This window comes from Mustela nivalis (assembly GCF_964662115.1).
Source record: "Mustela nivalis genome assembly, chromosome: 2".
NCBI lineage: Eukaryota > Metazoa > Chordata > Mammalia > Carnivora > Mustelidae > Mustela > Mustela nivalis.
The window spans coordinates 150,575,599-150,598,474 of NC_139021.1; the positions used below are offsets into that span (position 1 = coordinate 150,575,599).

Below are 22,876 nucleotides of genomic sequence, written 5' to 3' on the forward strand. Positions count from 1 at the left end.
AGAAGCATTTGTCACATTTTGCAGCAAATATTTTATTTTGCAACAAGTCATTTTCCCCTATTGAGAATAATGTTGTAATTAAAATTGTGTTCCCAAGTAGAAAATTCACACATAATACAGTTATGATACCAATACAATACAACTATAAGCCTCTATTTAGATATTTAGACTTTAAAGTCTATTAAGTGACTTTAAAATTCTCTAGATATTATAACATACCAATATATAAGAAGTCATAAATACTAATAAAGCATAAAATCACCATATGAAAAATACAACTCTGTAAAATACTGAACTAAAATAAGTATGTTTATAATAACTGTAAATTTTGTCATTAATTGTTCTTGCCTTTCTAAAATGTAAAACTATTAAGAGGTAATTTCATAGAGTCTTGGGTTTAAAAAAAGACCTCAGAGTTCATTTGCCTTTATCAATTAACCTTCAAAACTTAGAGCTTGAATTATCTTCCTAAATGATAATTTCATTTTCAGATAGTCCTTATTCTTACTCATTTGTTTCTTTCATATAACTGAAGACTTTTGGCCTGAAGTTTACACATTTTGGGCTGTCTTTAGGGACCTAAAAGATCTAATCCTTTTGAGAGGTGACATTTTGTATCAGAACTCTTAGTTGCAAATGGCAGAAAACCCAGCTCAAACTGACCTAAGCAAAAATGGGAATGTAATGGCTGTTGTAATTTAATAATCCAGAGGCGGTACTAGTTTTGGATAAATTTGAAGAGATGAGTGAGTCACCAAATATAGATCAGTGGCTATTATTATAAGTCAAGTTATGCTGAGTAGCCATAAACCAAATGTCTACTATATATGTCTTAAAAGTATTTGAAGAAAATTATTCTATGTACCCTAAGAATCCTTTTAAGATAAACATGCCATTATATTTCACCCCATCCCCATCTACATCATGGTCAGTTTTAGTTCTCTCCAAATTGTCTTTATCCTTTGCTAGTGGTTTGTGCTGAGATTAACTTACTATCCAAAGTGAGGTTTTAGGATTATAGTAGAATGATCCTTTCTTTTTTCTATAAACTATATTTCTATGAATGTAGCCAAAATCAAAATCTCTCCTTGGTATCTACCTATGTGTTATTTTTTCCACATATGCCATTTTAAGGCATCTTTTCCACATCCTATACCTGAGCATTTGGCTTTTGAAAGTATTTTATGTGACTTGGTAGCATTCAGCACTTCAATTCAGATAACCTGTACCTCTTGAAGAGTTTGTATATAAAATGCCAATTGCAAATAACACTAGAGATAGTAGAAAACCCAACTTAAGTTTCCTTTCTAATGGTAACAAAAATAAATCTTGGTGATTTTTTCTTTTTAGATTTTATTTTTTTATTTGAGAGAACAAGTGGAGGGGAGAGGCAGGGGGAGAGGGAGAAACAGGCTCCCTGCTGAGTAGGGGACCTGATGCAGGGCTTGATCCCAGGAATCCAGAATCATGACCTGAGCCAAAGGCAGATGCTTGAATGAGCCACCCAGGTACCCCATAAATCTTGTTTTCAAGCAAGACCTATCCTTAAGCAGTGTGACCAAGACATAATCACTCTCTACTGAGCTCTGATCCATTGGCTCCATTCTGAGAAAGCTCCATCTTTGTGATACTAAGATAGCTGCCACATGTACTCTGTCCAGTGCAGTGGAAAAGAGCATATCTGCTCCCCCAGCCACATAAGAAGTTCAAGTATGCTGTCTTGATAGGACCACCTAAGGTTACATACTATGCTCAGATCAGTCATCATGGCCAGGGAGGAAGTTATCATGCTCATTAGTTAGGCTTGAGACACATAGCTGGCCTTGAAATTGAGGAATAGGGAGAAAATTAACTTCCTGGAAGCAAGTGGATTGTACGGTACAGGGGTGAAATTATCAAGAAAACTGGTATTGGATAGTGACAGTGAAAACACCAAGGGTATATAGATTCAAATTAATGTCTTCTTTCCCCACTCCATACAGTTCTCTGTAGCAAGTAAAATATTTCAAAAAGGAGCTAGAGTCATTCTTACCACTGAAGTCCATGGTGAACTTTTTTTTTGTTGGGATTTCAGGGGCTGTGTTTCCTTAGTCTAGTTCTCTTACTCCTTTTTTATTCCTTCAGATCTGCTCTCCACCTCAGCGTCATAGAGGGCTGGCTGGTAAGGGGGTGGTATATGGAAGATGGAGGGAAGAAGTAATACTCACATTGTAGTGATAGCCACTGACTATAACTCAGACAACTTCAGAAAATAAACCAACAGGAGGCATTATGGCCTGTGGATGTGTCTGGAGTACCAAAGATGATCGGGTTAACGGAAATAAAGACATATCCAGTGAAGCTGAGCAGCCCCTGAAAAAGCCATTACCAGCTTATTCACCAGCTTCTGTGAGGTCTCCAGGCCTTGAACATGACTCGTTCAAATTCAAGGTGACAAAGGTAGAGGATAAAAGTAGGTATGGAAAGATCTGAACGTTGAAGGACTAAACCAGGTTACCCGTGTGATCAGCCTGTATGTATACATATATGTATTCTGTGATGGCAAAGACCCATGCAAAAATACTGTTTTTCATTCCCTGTATTAGGCACTTTAGTGTGTCACCTTATTTAACCATCTCAACACCACAAATGAATAAAGCCAGGCTCAGAGAAGTAACATTCTGGAAATCATCTAACTACTAAACTACTAAGTGGTGGGACTAGGATTTAAAACCAGATCTGACCTAATTTATAGTCCACTCTCCATTGTATCAGTGGTTCACAACCCTAACCCTAAATTAGAGTCACTGGTTAAGCTCTTTGGAAATCTAATTCCCGGGGCGCCTGGGTGGCTCAGTGGGTTATAGCCTCTGCCTTTGTCTCTGGTCATGATCCCAGGGTCCTGGGATCAAGCCCCACATTGGGCTCTCTGCTCAGCAGGGAGCCTGCTTCCCCCTCTCTCTCTGCCTGCCTCTCTGCTTACTCGTGATCCCTGTCTGTCAAATAAATTAAAAAAAATCTTGAGAAAAAAAAATTAAATTCCCAGGTATGACCACAGACCCACAAAGCCAGAACCTCTAGGGGTGAAATCTGGAAGTTTATATTTATAAAGCACCCAAAGTAATTCAGAGGATTAGCCAGGTAGGGAAATGACGGTTAGAGCCTATAATACCATTAGCAGGGTGGTTTTGTTGTTCTATATCCCACACATTCCATTTGCAAGTAGAAATGCTCAGGGGAACAGTGTATGTGTGAGGTGAAGTTTAACAACGGTCCAAATTTAGACACAGAATTCTCAATCTGCTATGTGCAAACTCTCCAAATAAAGAGGTTAGGGGAAATAACTGAGGGGAAAATCAAGAAGAATGGTGAATCAGGTTTGGGAAGGATCTTGCCTCAGAATGTTAGCCTGACTTAAACTCTGAAGCCACATCAACTAAAGTAGAATGAGATAACCAAGGATTACCTTGAATCTCTTCCCCAAATTCCACCTCATCAATTATATGAAGAGACTCCTCAAAATCCATCAAAGTTGCCCACTAAAAAGTTTTCCTCCCTTCTCTCTCTCACGTGCACATGTACCTTAGCCCTTTACACTGCAAAATTGGATTTTCAGGTTCAGTTCTTCCTCCATTTCCCCTTACACATGGCGTTTCACTGGGACCTCAATATGACTTATAGACAGTTACCCTGTTCTTTCACCTTAAAGTAAATAATAACTCCAACATTTGCACCTAATTCATAAAACTCTCACATTCAGGAACCATTCAGATTGTGAGTCATAGAAAAGATTATTTGTTTCAACTAATTTGTTTTTAGAAATCAGTAGACAAGAGCTGGGGTGCCTGGGTGGCTCAGTGGGTTAAAGCCTCTGCTTTCTGCTCAGGTCATGGTCCTAGGGTCCTGGGATCGAGCCCCGCATTGGGCTCTCCGCTTGGTGAGAAGCCTGCTTCCCCGTTCTCTGTCTCTGCCTGCCTCTCTGCCTACTTGTGATCTTTGTCTGTCAAGTAAATAAATAAAAAGAAAGGAAGAAAGAAAGAAAGATCAGTATACAAGAGCTGCCTTAGCCACAGAACAAGTCTTTGGGAAACAGGGCCTACCACAACACCTGTCGAACGTTAACGTGCACGCAGATCGCTTGGGAATCTTGTTAACAGGTAGATTTTGATTCTTTAGATTTCACAGAGGGCCCAAGATTCTGAACTTTAAACAAGCTCTCAAGTAATGATGTTTCTGTTCTTCAGGTAAGAGTCTATAGTATTGCTCCTCGGATTTCACATTACACTTTGGAATCACCCGAGAAGTTCAAACAAAACAAAACACTGGTGTCTGGGTCCCACCTCAGAGGCTGACTAAATTGGCATTACGATTAAAAAATATATATATATATATTTATTTATTTACTTTGAGAGAGAGACAGTATGAGCAGGGGGAGTGGCCACAAGATAGGGACTGCAAAAGGGACAAGGAGACTCCACGTGGGCCAGCCTCAGGGTTCAATCCCAGGACCCTGAGATCATGACCCAAGCCAAAGTCAGATGTTAACTGACTGAGCCACCTAGGCACCCAGCATTGTGATTTTTAAGTTCCTTAGGTGAAACTATTGTGCTGCAAAGTTTGAGAGCCTCTGGTCTACAATATGGAAAATATAAACAAAATAAAATTAATTAGGCTAATAGGCTTAAGTCAGGGGATCCTAAATTCCTCAAGTATCTTGTTTTTATTTGAATCTCTCAGTATGTAACACAGTGCTTGGTATATAATAAGTCTAACAAAAGTTGCCTGAATTGAATTGCATAGTATCCTGTCCCCACCTCTGAAAGCCTGCCTTACCAATTGACTCAAAACCTGTGAAATGGGTCCAAATCAGAATAGTTAGATAAACTCATCATGTGGCCTGATAAAGTCCAGGATATCAGGCCTGAGTTTATTTCTTTGCCTATTAGACAAACCAAAAAATATGGAGTGGTTGTAATTGCCCTTCAGGTAATTTGCCCCTTCAAGAAAACAGAAGTGCCTCTTTCACAGCCTTTTGGAAGCTATTTTGTTGGCACTAAAGCTATGCTACCAGTCTCATGAAAGCAAAGATGAGTCTTCCAACAAGTGGGTCAGCTGGCAGGAAAACTGGCTTCAGAGTAATAGACCTTTTAAACATACTCTCTGTCCTCTCTGCGTGCAGAGCTGATTTAGCAGTTGATTACATGCTATCTGCTCGACTTTCAAGGGCAATATAAGCAGTCAGTATTCTTTTCTAGAAGTCCAAGATGCACATAAGCTCAGTTCAAGAAAAACCATATAGACCCACGGAACTTTAGAATCAGAAGGACCCGGCTCTAACCAAATACATCAGTAAGAAAGTTGGGACCTAGACTGGTGACATCACTTAAGATCTCCCATCTGCTTTATGGACTATAATTTCTTCTTGCTCCTGGTTCAGTAGTACTTGTCACTGTTTGACAGTTCCTACCTATAATCAATAACATTCCTTATACCAATGAAAATTTAATTGATAGTTTGGCCATGATGTGACTATGCCTAAATGACATCAACCATGACATAAGCAGGCCCAAGAGTGGTTCTTTTATGGACTGTGCTTATTGTTGAGATTAAAGAACACAACAGAAATATAAAATAAATTAAAATGTACCATGCTTTTGTATAATTGGTGGATTCGAAGAAATGAGAATTAATTTGACCGACAATTAGAATCCTTTGAGTAGTTCAGGGACAATAACATTATAACCCTAGGGGTGGTGGCCATGAGAATCACCTCTCAGATCTCCAGCTACAAGGATTATACTGACTGAGGTTCCCATCTGCTAAATATTGACATCCATCATTGCGTTTGCATTGAGACCATTCTTCCCAGCATGGCAGGGACACTAACTCAGGCCCTGACCTAGGAGATGTACAACTCCTCTGACAGGTGACCTAGGCTCAAGGATTCCCCATCACCCTTGCCAAGTTTTACTCAAATCTATACTGTACTCTGGGGCACCTGCCTAGCTCAGTTGGTGGAACATGCAACTCAATCTCAGGGTCATGAGTTTGAGCCTCATGTTGTCAAGATTACTTAAAAATAAAAACTAAAAAACACCCTATCCTGTACTCTAAGATGCTTCCACCCAACTTTTCTCCTCTTTCTCCAGCACTTGGAGTGAGACCTGAATCGCAATCTGATGGCTCTCCTAGCCTCTCCTTGCTCCGATCCATTTTTTCCAACAGATGTTTCCCTAATGAATTCATCGTATACAGTCCTATATCTCTGTCTGCCTTTGGAGGTAAAAATAACTCACCCAGTGAAAGAAATGCAATTAGATGACTCTAATTGACTGTAGGGTAAATCATGTTCACCTAATATCAAATGCCATCTATTGTTTTTTGACTTTTTGGATCGGTAATATGGTTGAAGAACAGAACATAATCTTTCCACCTTGTAATATTGAGTTGGAAAAGAAAAGGGGAAAGAGGTTAAGGGAGGGTAGAAATTAAAAAAAAAAAAGACTTGTAAAAAGGGAAGTCAAGAGATTGAGTTATAGCTTGATGGAAGAATAAAAAAAAGTTTAAATATATTATTATAAATTATAAAACTGATAAAGTAACTAAGAATTGAGTCATAACTGTCAAAGTTGGGGGGAATTAGAATAGGAGTTCTTTAAATTCAGTAATTAAATCCTCTCTTAACATAGCAGAAAATCAATAAAGTCTACATTAAATAGATCAATAGCATTATAAGCACACCACAGGCACCCACTGCAGGTTGGGATAGCATCCTCCCCCAAACCTGAACTTTCTTGCTCTACCCCTCCCCACAAAACAACAGAGCTATTTTATCTATTTTTTAAATAATTACCTCTTGGTTTTTTTTTTTTTTTTTTTTTTTAAGATTTCATTCACCTATTTGACAGAGGGAGCACAAAAGGGGGGAGGGGCAAAGAGAGAGGGAGAAGCAGGCTCCCCACTGAACACGGAGCCAAATGCGGGGCTCAGTCCTAGAACCTGACCTAAACCAAAGCAGACACTTAACTCACTGAGCCACCCAGGTGCCCCAGAGCTATTTTATATTTAATGGCCACACATTTTATCATGTAACTTTCTGCTCTGACAATGCCTCTTCTCTGCTTCCCCATTCCTCTCCCAGGACTAAGCCTATTGTGCGCCTCCACTTCTCTTCTTAGCCAAGGTTCTCAGAATCATTGAGATGTGCTTTCTTCTCCTCTATAGTCTCCTCTTTTCCTGTGGTCAAGCCATATACATCTCATCTGAGCCCAAACAAAACTCTCACCTTCTCTGGCAGTTTCATATTTACTAAAATAAACTTTCATTAAGCTTTTGTTGTATTTCACTATAACTGAATTTTTAAAAACAACATATAATTACTAGAAACATGCACAGAAATGCCATGTGTATATTCCCATAATTGCTCTGAACCTATGTCTCTATAAGTGATGAACTAGAATTATCAATATCCCCTTTCATGGTGGCATCTAGACAGAATAATCAATGAGATAATGAAGGGGAGATGTGTTAGGTTTGGGAAAGCCATAGCTCATGAGAAGACATAGGTACCTCACAGATAAACTATGAAGTTCAAGCATGGATTGCTGTCACTTGAACTGAACATTGAAGACATTGAACATACTAGTCTTTCCTTCAGAGAAAGCCATTTCTGTCTAAGTTTCTTCCATTCCTACATCCGGGGTAAAACAGGGTAAGGGTAAAGAAAGAGATGAGCACACAAGAGTTCAGAAGTCGGCCTGTGGAGGACTTTCCCCTCTACACATCTCTAACTAACCAGTAAAGTGCAGGAAAGCCCTAAGAAAAGGGGAATTCTAGTTTGGCCACATCTGTAGATGCTGGTGACACACGAATAACCATACAAATGCTCACACCGAATGCACTAGGTACCAGGTACTGTTCTAAGTACATTACGTGTATTAAATTTACAAAATCCTCATGAAATCCCTATAGAAAAGCATTTTGTCCTTTCCTTTGCATGTGAATAAACTGAAATTTGAAGAAATTAAGTAAGCCCAAGATCACATAGCTGAGAAAAGGTGGAAAGGGGACTCAAACCCTAGATGTCTTGTTCTAGAATCTAACATCTAACCTCTCTACAGTATTTTCAAAGTATTCTTAAAATTTGGAATGAGGGATGCGGGAAGATAGGACCAATCTTTACAGAGATCCTGGGGACAATGTTACAGAGGATCATACCAAGCTTAGATATTCCACAATCATAGGTCACCCAACACTGTTTTACATAGAGTCCCCAAATTCCCTAGAAAGAATTGTGAAAAAGAATTCGTTGTCCTCCTTAGCTGTCTTTGATGCTGGGATTAAAAGCTGCTCTGAAACCCCTGGAGAGAATGGCTTAAGAAACAAGGAACTCAGGGTGCCTGGGTGGCTCAGTGGGTTAAAGCCTCTGCCTTTGGCTCAGGTCATAATCTCAGGGTCCTGGGATCAAGTCCCACATCGGGCTCTCTGCTCAGTGGGGAGCCTGCTTCCTCCTCTCTCTCTGCCTGCCTCTCTGCCCACTCGTGATTTCCGTCAAATACATAAAACCTTAAAAAAAGAAAGAAAGAAAGAAAGAAAGAAATCAAGGAACTCAATTTAAGGGAGAGTTGGAGGAGTTGAATGTTGGAAAACAGAAATTTGGAATAAATTCCCTAGGAAAGGAAGTAAACCCACGTTGGAAGGCTGAAGAACCAGTAAACAAGTAGAAGCCAAGACACCCAGTCCTTTCTCCTTGGGAGAAGAACTATGTCTCCCACGCTAAGAGAATCAGAACCTTCTCCCAATGTGGAAGGCAGCACAAGAATGCAAGGAAGGAGAGTGTTGTCATAAGTTAACAGTCCTTTAAGATAGTCTGGATTTGCCTCGGGCCTTTAAGCTGTGGACTTTGGAAAATGGCTCTGAACCCTAATTCCACTGAACATTAATTTAGTGTTAAGAATAGCTTCACTTAAGGGGGTGGGATTATGGACATTGGGGAGGGTATGTGCTTTGGTGAGTGCTGTGAAGTGTGTAAACCTGGTGATTCACAGACCTGTACCCCTAGGGATAAAAATATATGTTTATAAAAAATAAAAAATTAAAAAAAAAAAAAGAATAGCTTCACCTCTCTTCACATGCTTTCCCTTCTCCATATCTCATGAACTCCAACAACCTTATGCTTCAATCTCATCAAAACAAACACAAAAAACAAAAACTACTTGCAGATGATTTGTACATAAAAACCCTTTATTGAGGTTTCAGAGGGAAGAATCTATTACTTAAGACTTAATATTACAGGGGCGCCTGGTTGGCTCAGCTGTTGGGCGTCTGCCTTCGGCTCAGGTCATGATTCCGGGGTCCTGGGATCGAGCCCCGCATCGGGCTCCCTGCTCGCAGGGCGGGGGAAGCCCGTTTCTCCTTCTCTCTCTCCCACTCCCTCTCCTTGTGTTCCCTCTCTCGCTGAGTCTCTCTGGCAAATAAATAAATAAATAAAATCTTTTGAAAAAAAAAACACAACTTAATATCATATAATCCCCCTTTTTTTATGAATGAAAGGAGGCGGGAAAGGAGAAGGTGGAGAAAGAAGGAAAGAAAAGTGAGAGAGGGACTGAGAGAGAAGTAAAGGAGGAAACACCCTCAACTACTTCTTGATGTTCCTGCCTCTTGTCATGATTCTGGGCCTCACATCTTCCCTTCCTCTCTTCTCCCTCTGAAAATGCCTCCATTTTCCTTAAAGAGCATTTCAGTTGTAAGTCATCCTCACTCTCACCCACAGATCCAAGATGCGTAGCCACATTCATCAAGATGCTTAGTTCAACAAAAAGCTCTTTCCTTTTAAGACAATATACTTCCCTCTGAAGGCAATTGTTGGTAGACACAAATAGTATTCCTTCACAGTTTCGAAGGAATTACACATTTTTTTAAAAAAAGATTTTATTTTATTTATTTATTTGACAGATCACAAGTAGGCAGAGAGGCAGGCAGAGAGAGAGGGGGAAGCAGCTCCTCTCTGAGCAGAGAGTCCGATGCGGGGCTCGATCCCAGGACCCTGAGATCATGACCCGAGCCGAAGGCAAAGGCTTAACCCTTTGCGCCACCCAGGCACCCCGGAATTACACATTTTTAAAGGAAATCCGATCACTGTCTCGCAATTTGTATACAATGTAATAAACATGATGTTTTATATATGTTTCCAAATTGACACAGAATACACTCCTTTAGATTACTTGGTTTCAACATTTCTCAAAATTTGACTTTCTCATACGTGTTTAAGAGTCTGTGTCTCATACTTTAATTTAACCCTTTATTAACTCAAATCAAATCAATTAACATTAGTAGGGACTAGGAAGGGAACCCAGGATGGCAATCTGGATTCCTAAGAAAGGCAAAAGGCTCAAAAAATTTTATGTTAAATTTTACCAATGGTTATCCTTAGTTAAGTCAATCAAAACCATCATTCATATTAACTTTGATACTCCACATAGAAAACTGACCTAGGCAATCAAAATGGTGAAAAACACAACACAGCATCTTTATTCCTATATTGTACTGCAAGAAGAGGAGGATGGGATGGGTAATGAGCAAGAACTGGAGGCTGAACCGGAAAGAAACAATCACAAACTTCAATGTTTATTCTAAGGCACCATTGTCCATTTGAACTATAATTAGAAGTCACCAAATTTTGGGAGGTGGTCTCATTAATTCCAGCAGATGGCAGTGCTGTATAACGTGTCAATTTAAAGCAAAGTAAAACAAAACAAAAAACTTCCTGAAGCTCTGGACCCTTTAAGAGAGAAAACTTACAAATGATTCTTTTTTATCTATTTGGGTTTCTTTTAAAGTTTTACTTATTTAAGTAATCTCTACACCCAACTTGGTACTCAAATTCACAACCCAAGATCAAGAGTGGTGTGGTCTTTCAACTGAGCCAGCCAGGCACCCCTAAATGGTTCCTTTTTAGAGTTGAGAAATGAATATTGAGGTATAAACCCATTCTCTGAAAATTCCTGTTTTCAAATTATAGACACCAAATACAACCCCAGATCTTAGCAATACCCAAAGTTCCAGATACCCTATGGATCCCCTCATCATTAAACACAATTATTCGTGTTTAACTAGTGTTTAGTGCTCCACTGGCCTTGGGTATCTGCTGGAACCTCAGGTAGCCACATAAAGTGGCTGTCCCACTTCCCTTTCCCCTACTCCCAGCTTCTTCCCCTAGAAAGAGTAGGGGCTGATTCCAACCCATTCAGCCCTATACCTGAATTCCTTGGAATGGCCTCCAGTTTCTCCAGCCCTTAGTGAATTCCTCCTCTCCTAACCTCCATAGTACGCAGAGCCCTTAGCTTCAGGTCAGCATTTAACAACTTCATGGTACTGTTCCCATGGCAATGGTTTCAATTTACCAATTAGGCAATTAACTTGAAATCATGGAAGGTGCTAGGAATTTTTAATTCCCTACCATAAAAACGATATCAGATGCTGATGAGGTGCTTTAAAGATAGTCATTAATTGACTAAACCCTCCCATTAACTCTTAAAAATGTTTACAAGCATGCTAATTTTCAGTAATGCCCTTTGAGTTTGAGGCCAGCCTAGGACTGTGCAGAAGACTCCAGTCAGGGACTTCTGCTCCTGGCCAAATAGTGGTGTAGTTTTCCTGCAAAGTAAAAGCAGCTTGTGTGCTGCCTGTACCTGAAATACCATTTTTCATGCATGAGACACAGGTGTTCCACCTCTTCCTAACGTCCCAGGGCTCCCTGTGTAAGCCCCCACCCCTAGGCCTTCTACTCAGTCTGAGCACAACAGAGCTTTCTAATTAAGCCTGTTTGGGTTGAACACAGTCATACCATTTTTAGTTTCAGGCCTCAATTAAAAGTTTTAGTTATTTACTTTATTTCTACCAACTCTTCTCTTTGCTACCTTTATTTGCTTTTCCAAACCTGAGTGCCACTCAGTGCTCTGAAGCTCCTACTAATCCTGGGACACATCTCACCAGGTGTTTTATTTAGGCCCACAGATTATAATTATCTAACATATTGTATCCATTCTGGGGCCAAGAGCAACTTCAAGCACACCCAACCCTTCAATCAGCCCCAGTTCTAGGTGTGTTAAATTCTCATTAGCAGTTTCTTCATTCATTCATTTACACACCAAGTATTTGTCCAGTGCCTACTATATTTTAGGCACTGGACTGACTAGTGAAGAGTCAGTATGATCCCTAGCCTCAGAAAGCTTGTGGTTTTGTGGAGGAGACGACATTTTAAGTAAATGCACACATGAATATTAATTATAACTAAAATATATTTTTTAAAGGAAAAGAACGGAATGTTATGAGAATGTTATGTGTGTCGTGATAGTGGTGATATAGAATTTAGATGGGGCAGTGGTTACAGACGGGCTGTCTAGAAAGTGATGTTTAAATTGTACCCCAAAAGTGAGTACACTGAAGTGTACACCAGAAGTGTACCCCAGAAGTGAGCACACTGAAGGATCAACATAGGCAAAAATGACCTGGGGAACCTACCGAGACGGTCACTGGCAGCAAGAGTGCAGCCCAACATCAAGTCTGTAAGTTAGGCAGGAGCTACGCCCTGCTTGACATTGGAGACCAGGGCTGGTACTGAAGGGTCATACCAGACCTGTAACTTATGATTCTAAAATAGGCTCTCCTCGACGGCTGAACGTTGAAACTGAAGTCAGATGTCCAAATTCTTCCACCCCTGCGTGAGCAGGGACTGGCAAATTTAGATCCAGAGGCTCTTTCAGAGTCTGCTGGAATCTCAGGTAACCACATATCCCTTTGCCTCCTTCATATCTTCTTCCCCACCCTGAACCACACCCAGACTCTGCTCAGGTCCCTGTTGTAGAAACAAGTACTTTGGGAATGAGAATATATATGTCTTCACCATTGCTAGGACTGGGGCTTCTCATTCTTCCACCATTGTGTCAGTGGGAAAAGACCTAACTTGCCATCGCAAAAGAAAGAATTTTATAATGTTAATTTTAAATTAATTTTAATTAACTTATTATTATTTAATTATTAATTAAAATTAATTTCAAAATGTTAATTTTAATGTCTTTTAATGCCACTTTATATCTTAAGTCGATTACACATTAACTCCTTAAAAATAACATGCTTTTTATTTAATTTTAGACCAATCCTAGGTCCAGACTCCACAGAGAAGCCCCTGACACTTAAATAATTAAGAATAATAATGAATGGGGTTGCCTGGGTGGCTCAGTGGGTTAAGGCCTCTGCCTTCAGCTCAGGTCATGATCCCAGAGTCCTGGGATCGAGCCCCGCATCGGACTCTCTGCTCAGCCGGGGGCCTGCTTCCCTCTCTCTCTCTCTCTGCCTGCCTCTCTGCCTACTTGTGATCTCTGTCTGTCAAATGAATAAATAAAATCTTTTAGGAAAAAAAAAAGAAGAAGAATGAATGTAATAATCATCACTCTTTTCCAGAATTCAAAAGCACTTTTCACTTATTTGACACCTTCTTAAGCTAGAGGAAGATAAATCACATCAGGCCTGGGGAGAGAAGAAGGAAGAGTTGCAACTTGTAATTCAGATACCCAAAGTCCACAGAAAGAAAGAGGACCCAATCAGCTTCCTAATGATGTGGTTCTTTAACAAGTGATACCAGCCACCTGTACCCTCTGCTTGCGTGAATAAATTATTCTTGCCAGGTTCGGTTATTCCTTGACAGCTGAAGGAAGACATGTCCTGTCAGCTTCATCAAGGGAGAGGGTAAAGGTAGATAATTGTAGATGTTATGGGATGGTTATGTCAAGTTCATTTTACTGTACATTTTTGTACATTTGAAAATTTCCATAATAAAATGTTTTATTTTAAATGTTAGTCTTTTTATTGTGATTGAATATTTCTAGATTCCCTCTCTCAAATATTTCTCTGTGTTATGGGACCAAATCCCAGTCATCTCTCACTGGTAGCTGCTCTGGCAACAGTTATAAAAATCTATTGTTTGGAGTACCCGGGGGCTCAGTTGGTTAAGCATCTGCCTTGGGCTCAGATCGTGATCTCAGAGTCCTGGGATTCAGTCCTGCTTTGGGTTCCCTGCTGAGTGGAGAGTCTGCTTCTCCTTCTCCCTCTGCCCCTCCCACCCCCCGTACTCGTTCTCTCCATCAAAGAAATAAATAAAATCCCTAAAAAAAAATCTTTTAAAATCTATTGTTTGGTGGAGTTAGAAAAAAATAAAGACTCAAACTTTGAAGTATGAGAAAGAAAACTCAGCTATCTACCTTGAGTTCACACTATTTCAATTCAATAAGCAATTTCAGAATTAGAATCAAGACCAGGAAGGTGAGTGCCAGATAGACATTACCATCTTTGTCACCACTGGGCAATGGTATAGGCACTTAGAAAAAAAATTCAATTCTTGGCTGAGAAAGCATGATTCTGGTAATGCAGAAGAAAGAACTCTCTTTTGAGACAAAGTGTGCTTCCCAACCTTCTCCCTGCTATACATACATAAATGCCCCCAAAGAGAGGCCTGGATCAATAAAAAGCAAATTAAACCACTTAGCTGGAAGTGATGGTCTTGATAGAACCAGACTCTTGGGAAAACTCTTAGAAATTTCCATTCTAGAATCTTCCCATTTATACGAACTGGGAGAGGAAGCATAATCTGAAGGATTTTATCTTTCCAAAGGAGGGTCTGTTTCCAAATGGCTTTTTGAACACACATAAGAAGAAAACCCAAGGCAGGTTCCAGCCACACACAGCTTCCTAGCTTTACAGGATTTCACTGGAGCCAGAGGAATGCAGTGGCCACTTGATGCCTCAGTTTCCACATTTATCAAATGGTGATAATATAGGTTATTATGGGAATTAAATAAGACAATATGTAGGAAGTACTTAGCACAGTAGCTAATGCATTGGAAGTACTCAATAAATGGGTTTGGCTTTTGTAAATTATTTGATTGTTTACCACATCTTTATATGCTAGCTACATTTTAGCATAATTCAGACAAGCCCATTCACCATTCAATCCAAGCCCATGTACAGGAAAAAAAATATATTTTTCCAAACACAAATATAAATTCACTTTATTATGCTTTTGAAATAAGAAAATATTAGCATAAATATCCGATCTATTAGTAAAATCTCAATCTGAAAAGAAGGCCCAATGGTACAATGTATCTATAGAAGTTAGTTTCTTTGCTTTTCTATCAATTTCAAAGTAGAACTTGAAGTGATATAAAGTAATATTTAAGATGTTGAATCATCACACCACAATCTTGTTCTTGATTCCACAAAATACCTCATTCCACAAATTCCTCCCTTTTGAAATAAACAGTATAGGCACATGGAACCTTAACAGTAACATTTTGTGAAGTTAGACAATGATAGACTCTAAAAATCTACATTTTCCTTGCTGGTTTTCTAAAAATGTTGCTCCAAAAGGGAATTAAAATATAAATTTATGCATGTATAAAGTAAAATATCTGAATTATTTTATATAAAATTTTTAAAACTCTGGTTTCTATACTCATTTTTCATGAATACTTATAATACTTTAGAGAAATTATATTGCAGAGCTGGATAAACAAAATTTTACTGTGATCACCAGGAAAAAATATGTATAAAAATATTTATAACTATATTTCAAAAAATCTTTAGGCTTGAAGATTCAAGAAATGACATTTAGTGTAAAGTGGTACTCCAAACACACATAAGTTCATTTAACTTTGACTTTTTTACAGATATTTTCCAAATCTTGTTTTTAAATTGCAAGTGACAAAGTAAATGGGTTCAAAACTACAGTCTTGGGGCGCCTGGGTGGCTCAGTGGGTTAAGCCGCTGCCTTCGGCTCGGGTCGTGATCTCAGGGTCCTGGGATCGAGCCCCGCATCGGGCTCTCTGCTCGGCAGGGAGCCTGCTTCCTCATCTTTCTCTGCCTGCCTCTCTGCCTACTTGTGATCTCTCTCTGTCAAGTAAATAAATAAAATCTTAAAAAAAAAAAAAAAAAAAACTACAGCCTTAAACTAAGTAAAACAGATAACAGGCAACATTCAAATTTATCTTTGGAAAACAACTATGAAATACTACAGCTTTCTTCCATTAAATCAAGGCAGTATTTCATTCTGAAAGCAATGTATTAATATGTAATTTCATGACGTAATCCAGTTATAGGCAAAGACTTGCTGAACATGCCTAGTCAACCTAAGATCTTCCTCAGTGCAGGCCTCTGGAGGGACAATGGATAAAATGGACTTCGGGGTCAAAATATTTCTTTGAGGCTCAGATTTTAAATTTTTCCATAGTTAAAATCCCCCTTCAACGGTGTAACTTGCTTCTAATTTACAGGTATGACACAATTTGGGGATGCAAATGGTTGGAGACAAGCCAGCAGATCTGGCCTTTCTCTTCTTTCCCACGTCCTCCCTCTGAAAAGTCAGAAATTACTCCAAACTGTAGGAAAACAGAGTACTTGAGAATGAGTAAATTATTCTAATCCAATGAGCAAAGGTACATAAACAAGTTCTATGAACTATAAAGTGTCACAGCATTAGCCTTCTTAAGCTTCTCTTCCCTCTCCCCCGACCAAAGCTCTAATTAATGAGCACTGGGATGCTCAGCCGAATCCCTAAAGCCTTCTCACTCAGGTGAAGAGGCCCAAGTTAGAATCAAGTTTCTAATGATTATCCATAAAAAGATAAAAACTTAACCCAGGGAGAAAGGAATCTCACCTTTAGAATATTTTTCAGGCTAACCTCCCAAGTTTCTGTTTTGGGTAATGATGAACCGAAATGTCTGATCTGAAAAAAAAAAACCCTCCCATCAGAGACCTGCTGATTCAAGAATTCAATTTCTGCCCAGCTGGAATTCTGCTAACACTTTCAGTTCCTGGCAGGACTGTGTGTACAATTCAAATAAAAGCTTTGTTTCTAAAGAAAAAAAGGGGGAGAGAAGTGTTGGTGTTAACATGTCAGGTAAGATTTAGAAATCACCCTTGTGACTTGCTGTATTCTGTTAAATTCAGTATTATATTAACAGATGTGGGTGCCTAATCAGAGGGGAGGGGCTCAGCCTTAGGAAGAAGCCTTCTGTGGAGGTGGGAGGTGAAGATGTCAACTCTTTCTCTAGTAGAGTTTCTCACTAGGGCTTTACACGGAGTTGTTGAAGAACGCTTTAGATTCTGCAAAAGGCAGTGATTAATACAGACCCCTTTCTCCAAGAAAGCATCAAGTGAGCACATCTAACATGCCATTGTTTCCGTTTCCATTCTGAGGGAGTCAGACAGAGGGGCAGAGTTGGCAACAAAGCTTTCCAATGTCATCTGCTTTGGTCATGCTTCGAAATTACCCCCAGTTACAGCGAATTATAGCAGCTCCGTCCTAACATTCTCCATAGAGTGATGCTCATTGCCTGAAAGGTACAAGTTCGACTGTGAATACAAATCACAAATGAGGAAACTCTGAGCCAGTCCAACTTGCTTTGTTATTTGGTATTTCCCCTATAAACGTTAATAAAATAATAACAGTAATTTCCTCGGAAGGCAATGTCTCTGCCAAAATTAAATGTTTCCGAGACACGTGCAGTCCAGTGGTCCCACCTCTCTCAGCCCTGAAGATTCCCAGGCTCAAGGCCATGGGTCATGTGGGGTTGGAACCAGGCACTGTCAGAGCCACACACTGATCGTCTTTGTGATCTAACTCTCTTGCTACAGAGTAAGCCACCGATCTATTGGTCCATAGCTGCAGCTTGGTATCCGATTCCTTGGCAAGGAACTGCAGCTGGGTTTTTTTCCTCTTCTTTACGAGTCTAGCAAAGCCAAGCAACACAGAACTGAATATCATTGAAAATCCACAGAGAAGAAATGCCGCCGTGTAGCTGCCAGTCGTATCGACAAGCCATCCTGTAATAAGCACCACAAAATTACATTGTTGAGTGTAAAATCCAATTATTTACGTGCTCCCAAATCTAATGCTTTCTAATGATAATAAACACTAGATTGCTATCACCACCATCATAGTTTTGACACACAAAGCCGATCTAAAAATATTGTGCAGCAACTGAAAACTGCATTCTGTTTTCTAGGAAAACACATAAAACAGATTGTTGTTCTGTAAAGTACTTGGAGCAGTGTCCCATTCTTAGAGATCACACAACAAATATTATTATTAATACCAGCAAGTATGGAAGAAAAGATAAAAATAGTGTCATTCAGGGGTGCCTGGGTGGCTCAGGTCATGATCCCAGGGTCCTCAGATCGAGCCCCACATTGGGCTCTCTGCTCAGCGGGGAGCTTGCTTCCCTTCCTCTCTCTCTGCCTGCCTCTCTGCCTACTTGTGATCTCTCTCTGTCAAATAAAAAAATCTTTTAAAAAATCTTTAAAAAGATCTTTAAAAAATCTTTAAAATCTTTTAAAATCTTTAAAAAATCTTTAAAATCTTTAAAAATCTTAAAAAAAAATAGTGTCATTCAAATTACTGAGTCGGGATCATTTATGTTTGTTGTATAATTGTACCGAATGTTAGTAGTATTCCCAGTACCCACATACTGTCTATCCTGAGTAACATAACATGCTTCTGGATAAAGCAGAATTCAAATTTTCAGTTGGATCCAGTCACTGTACCCTGGGCAGTTTGAAATCAGACCTTTGGGCCATCATAGAAGTTGCCAATGCAAACTGCACCTCGTATCACCGGGTATCATTTTGCAATCATGGGTTTTTCTTTCCCCCTTTATTTCTTCTTGCAACAAATTAATATCAATAGCTATTCCACCTCAAAATTTTGAGGAGGACCAAGGTATATGATATGCAAAACATGGGCCACAAGGATCAGAGAATCAATGGGGTCAAATTAGACCTCGGCAGGCAATTATTTTCTGATTAAAAAGTTAAAAAAAAATTCCTCCAAATTGGGGTGCCTGGGTGACTCAGTTGGTTTTGTCAGGTCACAATCTCAGGGTCGTGGGGGTAAGCCCCACATCAGGCTCTGCATTCAGTGAGGAGTCTTCTTGAAGATTCTCTCCCTCTCCCCCTCCTTCCTCTCATGTTCTCTCTCTCTCTTTCTAAAATAAATAAAACAAATCTTTTAAAAAAGTGCCTCTAAACTTAAATCCACTGGGAAGGCATATGATTTTACCTTTCACCCACTTTAATTCATTAGTCAAAAATGTTATGTCGAGGGGCACCTGGGTGGTTCAGTTGGTTAAAGCCTCTGCCTTCAGCTCAGGTCAAGATCCCAGGGTCCTGGGATCAAGCCCTGTATCGGGCTCTCTGTTCGGCGGGCAGCCTGCTTCCCCCTCTCTCTGCCTGCCTCTCTGCCTACTTGTGATCTCTCTCTGTCAAATAAATAAATAAATAATCTTTTAAAAAATGTTATGGAGAAATTGTTATAAGCCCCACAAAGTTTCCTACAATTCACAGTATCTCAAATATTTTAGTTATTGTGGGATTTACTTATGCATATATTTCGGTAGCACCAAACAGAAGAGACTGAGTTGTCATTTTAAAGGTAATTAAATAAATGGTAAGATTCTCCAATGCCTGACAATAAGTATAATGTCTGATTTGCCAAAGGAAGGCCACAGATTGAAAAAAGATCTAGGAATTCCAATTTCATTGATGCACTGTGACTTTTTAAAAGAATTACAGAATTATACTGCTCCTAAAGGTTGGTGAACACAAAAATTGGCTATGGAGGGAGGATGTGGGGACACTTTGGGAAACTGCCCCCAAAATGACCCCCCAAAAAACATTTGGGGGCACTTCCCAAAATGAAGCATTAAACATGTAGCCCTATATCACCAGTTTAAACTGACCAGGATATTTTATCCACAGCTCTGAAGCAACCAGATTGCCCCCCAGTGTGCTTCTTTAGCAATCACTAGAGTTTGGAAATAATTCAAAACTTTTTATTCACAATATCAGTTAAAGCAGAAATCCTGCCTTCTTCAAAAATTCCCTTCCTTTCTTCTAAGCACATGTTTGGCGCGTTTCTTTTTTGCCTATTTTCAGAGACCTTCACTCTCTTAGTTTTAGTTTAGGCAGGTGATAAAATCAGAAACAATTATTCGCGGGGCACCTGGATGGCTCAGTAGGTTAAGGGGCCACCTTTGGTGCAGGTCAAGATCCAGGAGTCCCAGGATCAAGCCCCGCATCAGGTTTCCTGCTCAGTGGGAAGTCTGCTTCTCCTCCTGCCCCTCACCCTATTCTTGGGCTTACGCACTCACTCTCTAATAAATAAAAAAGCTCTTTTAAAAAAAGAACCAACTGGGGTGCCTGGGTGGCTCAGTGGATTAAGCCGCTGCCTTCGCCTCAGGTCATGATCTCAGTGTCCTGGGATTGAGCCCCACATCGGGCTCTCTGCTCAGCAGGGAGCCTGTTTCCCCCTCTGTCTCTGCCTGCCTCTCTGCCTACTTGTGATCTCTCTCTCTGTCAAATAAAATAAATAAAATCTTTTTAAAAATAAAAAAAAATAAAAAAAAATAAAAAAAGAACCAATTATTCTCAATCTTTACTGTACGTGAGCTGATTCAGAATGTAGATTCCTGGAAAGATTCAGATCACAAAGGAGGATCAAGGAATCTGTGTTTTGTTACAAGGGCCCCAAGGGGTTTGGACGCAGGGGGTCCCAGAACTTCCATTTTGAGAGACACTGGTCTAGACCACATTCTCCGGGAAGGAGGGAGGGACTCTGACCTGTTTGCTGCCATAGTAGTGCCAACAGAAATGCTGGTGCACGCAAGCAATAAATAGTTGTCAAATCACTTGTTCAATCATGCTTTAAATTTCTATAGCATTTGACGGTTCACAAACCATTCTAGATGCTTAATCTGATAATCCCCAAATCTTTAAATCCAAATCCGGCCTCCCTCTAAAGCTCAGATTTCATCTTTAAACAGCTCTGTTGGACATTTTATTGGGTATTTCAGATATCTGAATATTTCTAAACTTTTAATTCATTGTTTTTTCTGGCAAAGCCACTTTTTCCAGCTTCCTTATTTCTTTCAACCATGCCATTATTTTCTAAGTTATCTTTGTGTTTTCTCCTCCCTCACTCTCACATGCTAAATTCAGTTGATTTCCCCCCCCCAATACTTCCTCTTTGCCCTAAGAGCTCATTTCTATTTCTGCTGCAGCAGCCCTAGTGTAGGTCTCCATCAGTTTGATTCTGAACTATTAGAATGGAATCCTAACTGCTCCTCCCCTAATTGCCAGGTCAATTGCTAGATCCCAGTTTCTAAAATATACTCTCTACCATATTACCCCTTTACACAAAACCCATAATATTATCCAGAGTCTCTGAAGAATATAGGGCCCTTTTGGCTCCTTTGGCTGGCACTCCAGGTACTCCACTGTGACATGCTCACTTACCATTTCAGCCTCACTGCCTGCTATCCCCAAGTGGAACCCTGTACTCCCTCTAAACTTTCCTCTGCATGTGCCTGACTTGTTTTGAACAGCTGCTCCATTCCAATACTCCCGTCATTAGTGTGGAAGGGAATCAGGACCCTAATTTTGGATTTTTTCTTTCCAAGTAGGCTAAGGTCTCCATTGGCTGGAAGGAAGTTATAAAACAAGGATATAAGTAAGACCATGATATTCTGATGGCTCTTGAATCCCTTTCTCTTTCACTCTTCCCAACTTATTTTCTAATCCTCATTGTCTATGCATGAGTTCACTGTTTTCACATTGGTATGACAAACAGACGAGGTGGTTGGGGGATCTCTCTGGAAACTTACCTGCAATGGGCGGGCTCACCAGGTACGGCACTGCATGAAGGAAGTATACGACACCGAGCGCTGAGGACAAAGAAGTGGTCCCAACTATTTCTGCAGTCACTACAGGGATCAGAGTCACGTAGGCACCATCAAAGTAGCCAAAGGTACAAGAGAAAGGCACGAGCAGGGGAAAGCTCTGAAGCATTGGGAGGCAGAGATAGCAGAGCCCATCTAGTCCCACGGCAAAGAGGTAGCAGACATACCGGTAATTCTTCAGGCACCTGTGGATTTGAAGATCGAGAATGAGGGTAGTATGCACGGGTTCTATCCGAGAGCTTTAGAACCATGCCCCCCGCCCCCAGCAATAAGCATCGTTGTTACTTATAGAGAAGGCTTCCCATGGTTATCTATGTTGTCTGCCTATCATTCTTTCTGGTATATGGAGACACAGAATGCATCTTCCCAGGAAACATGGTATGGCAGAAAGTAGCATACGCTCTGAAGTTAGAAAGATGGGAATTTTGAATCCAACTCTATACCTCCTAATGGCTCACCTCTAATCTCAATTTCTTTAGCTAGAAAATGGGACTGTTACCAATCTTGTTAGGGTTACTCTAAGGATAGTTCTAAAATAACAGGTACAGTATCAGGAAGCTAACATTTCCTAGTAGCCTATCCTACTAGATGTTTTCAAATAGGATATCCACTGGTATGTGGTACGTCATATATGCTCAAAAACCCAGCATAGGGGCACCTGGGCTCCTAGGTGGCTCAGTCGGTCAGGAGTCTGCCTTTGGCTCAAGTCATGATCCCCGGGTCCTGGGATCAAGCCCTGCATCGGGACCTTTCCCCTCTTCCTCTCCCGTTGCTTGTTTTCCCTCTCACTGTGTCTCTCTGTCAAATGAATAAATAAAATATTTTAAAAACCCCAGCATATAAAAGGGAGAAGCTAGCATATGAAGACATTAAAATGCTTTACCAAAGACTATGAAGGTCTTGTACGAGGACCAAGTCTTATTTCGAGCCCTCCCCAGTGGTACTTCCATTCCACTTTCCCTCTCTAGCTCCAAACTCATCATTGTTACCAAATGGCATTGATACCATCATTATTACAAAGACTCAGTATAATATCAGCACCAGCAGTTTATACTTTACAAACAGTTTTCAACCTACCATCTCACAAAATGCTAAGGGTTAATAGAAAA

At 40.1% G+C, this 22,876-nt stretch overlaps 1 protein-coding gene and 1 long non-coding RNA gene across 2 annotated transcripts in view; one reads left to right on the plus strand and one right to left on the minus strand.

Moving 5' to 3' along the window:
* Window positions 1-12,638: 12,638 nt before the first annotated feature.
* LOC309860200 lies at window positions 12,639-13,831 on the plus strand. The gene is made up of 2 exons (XR_014309245.1): window positions 12,639-12,761; window positions 13,441-13,831. It is a non-coding gene; the product is annotated as an uncharacterized lncRNA (long non-coding RNA).
* A 1,185-nt stretch (window positions 13,832-15,016) lies between these two features.
* The window catches only part of SLC16A12 (solute carrier family 16 member 12), a 74,486-nt gene continuing 66,626 nt past the window's right edge, over window positions 15,017-22,876 (minus strand). Inside the window, exons 6-7 of the mRNA XM_082721910.1 lie at window positions 21,693-21,952; window positions 15,017-17,856 (exon numbers count right to left, since the gene is read on the minus strand). Of these exons, the coding sequence (XP_082578036.1) occupies window positions 17,594-17,856; window positions 21,693-21,952 (523 nt within the window). The 3' untranslated portion in view covers window positions 15,017-17,593. The remainder of the gene's footprint in view (window positions 17,857-21,692; window positions 21,953-22,876) is intronic.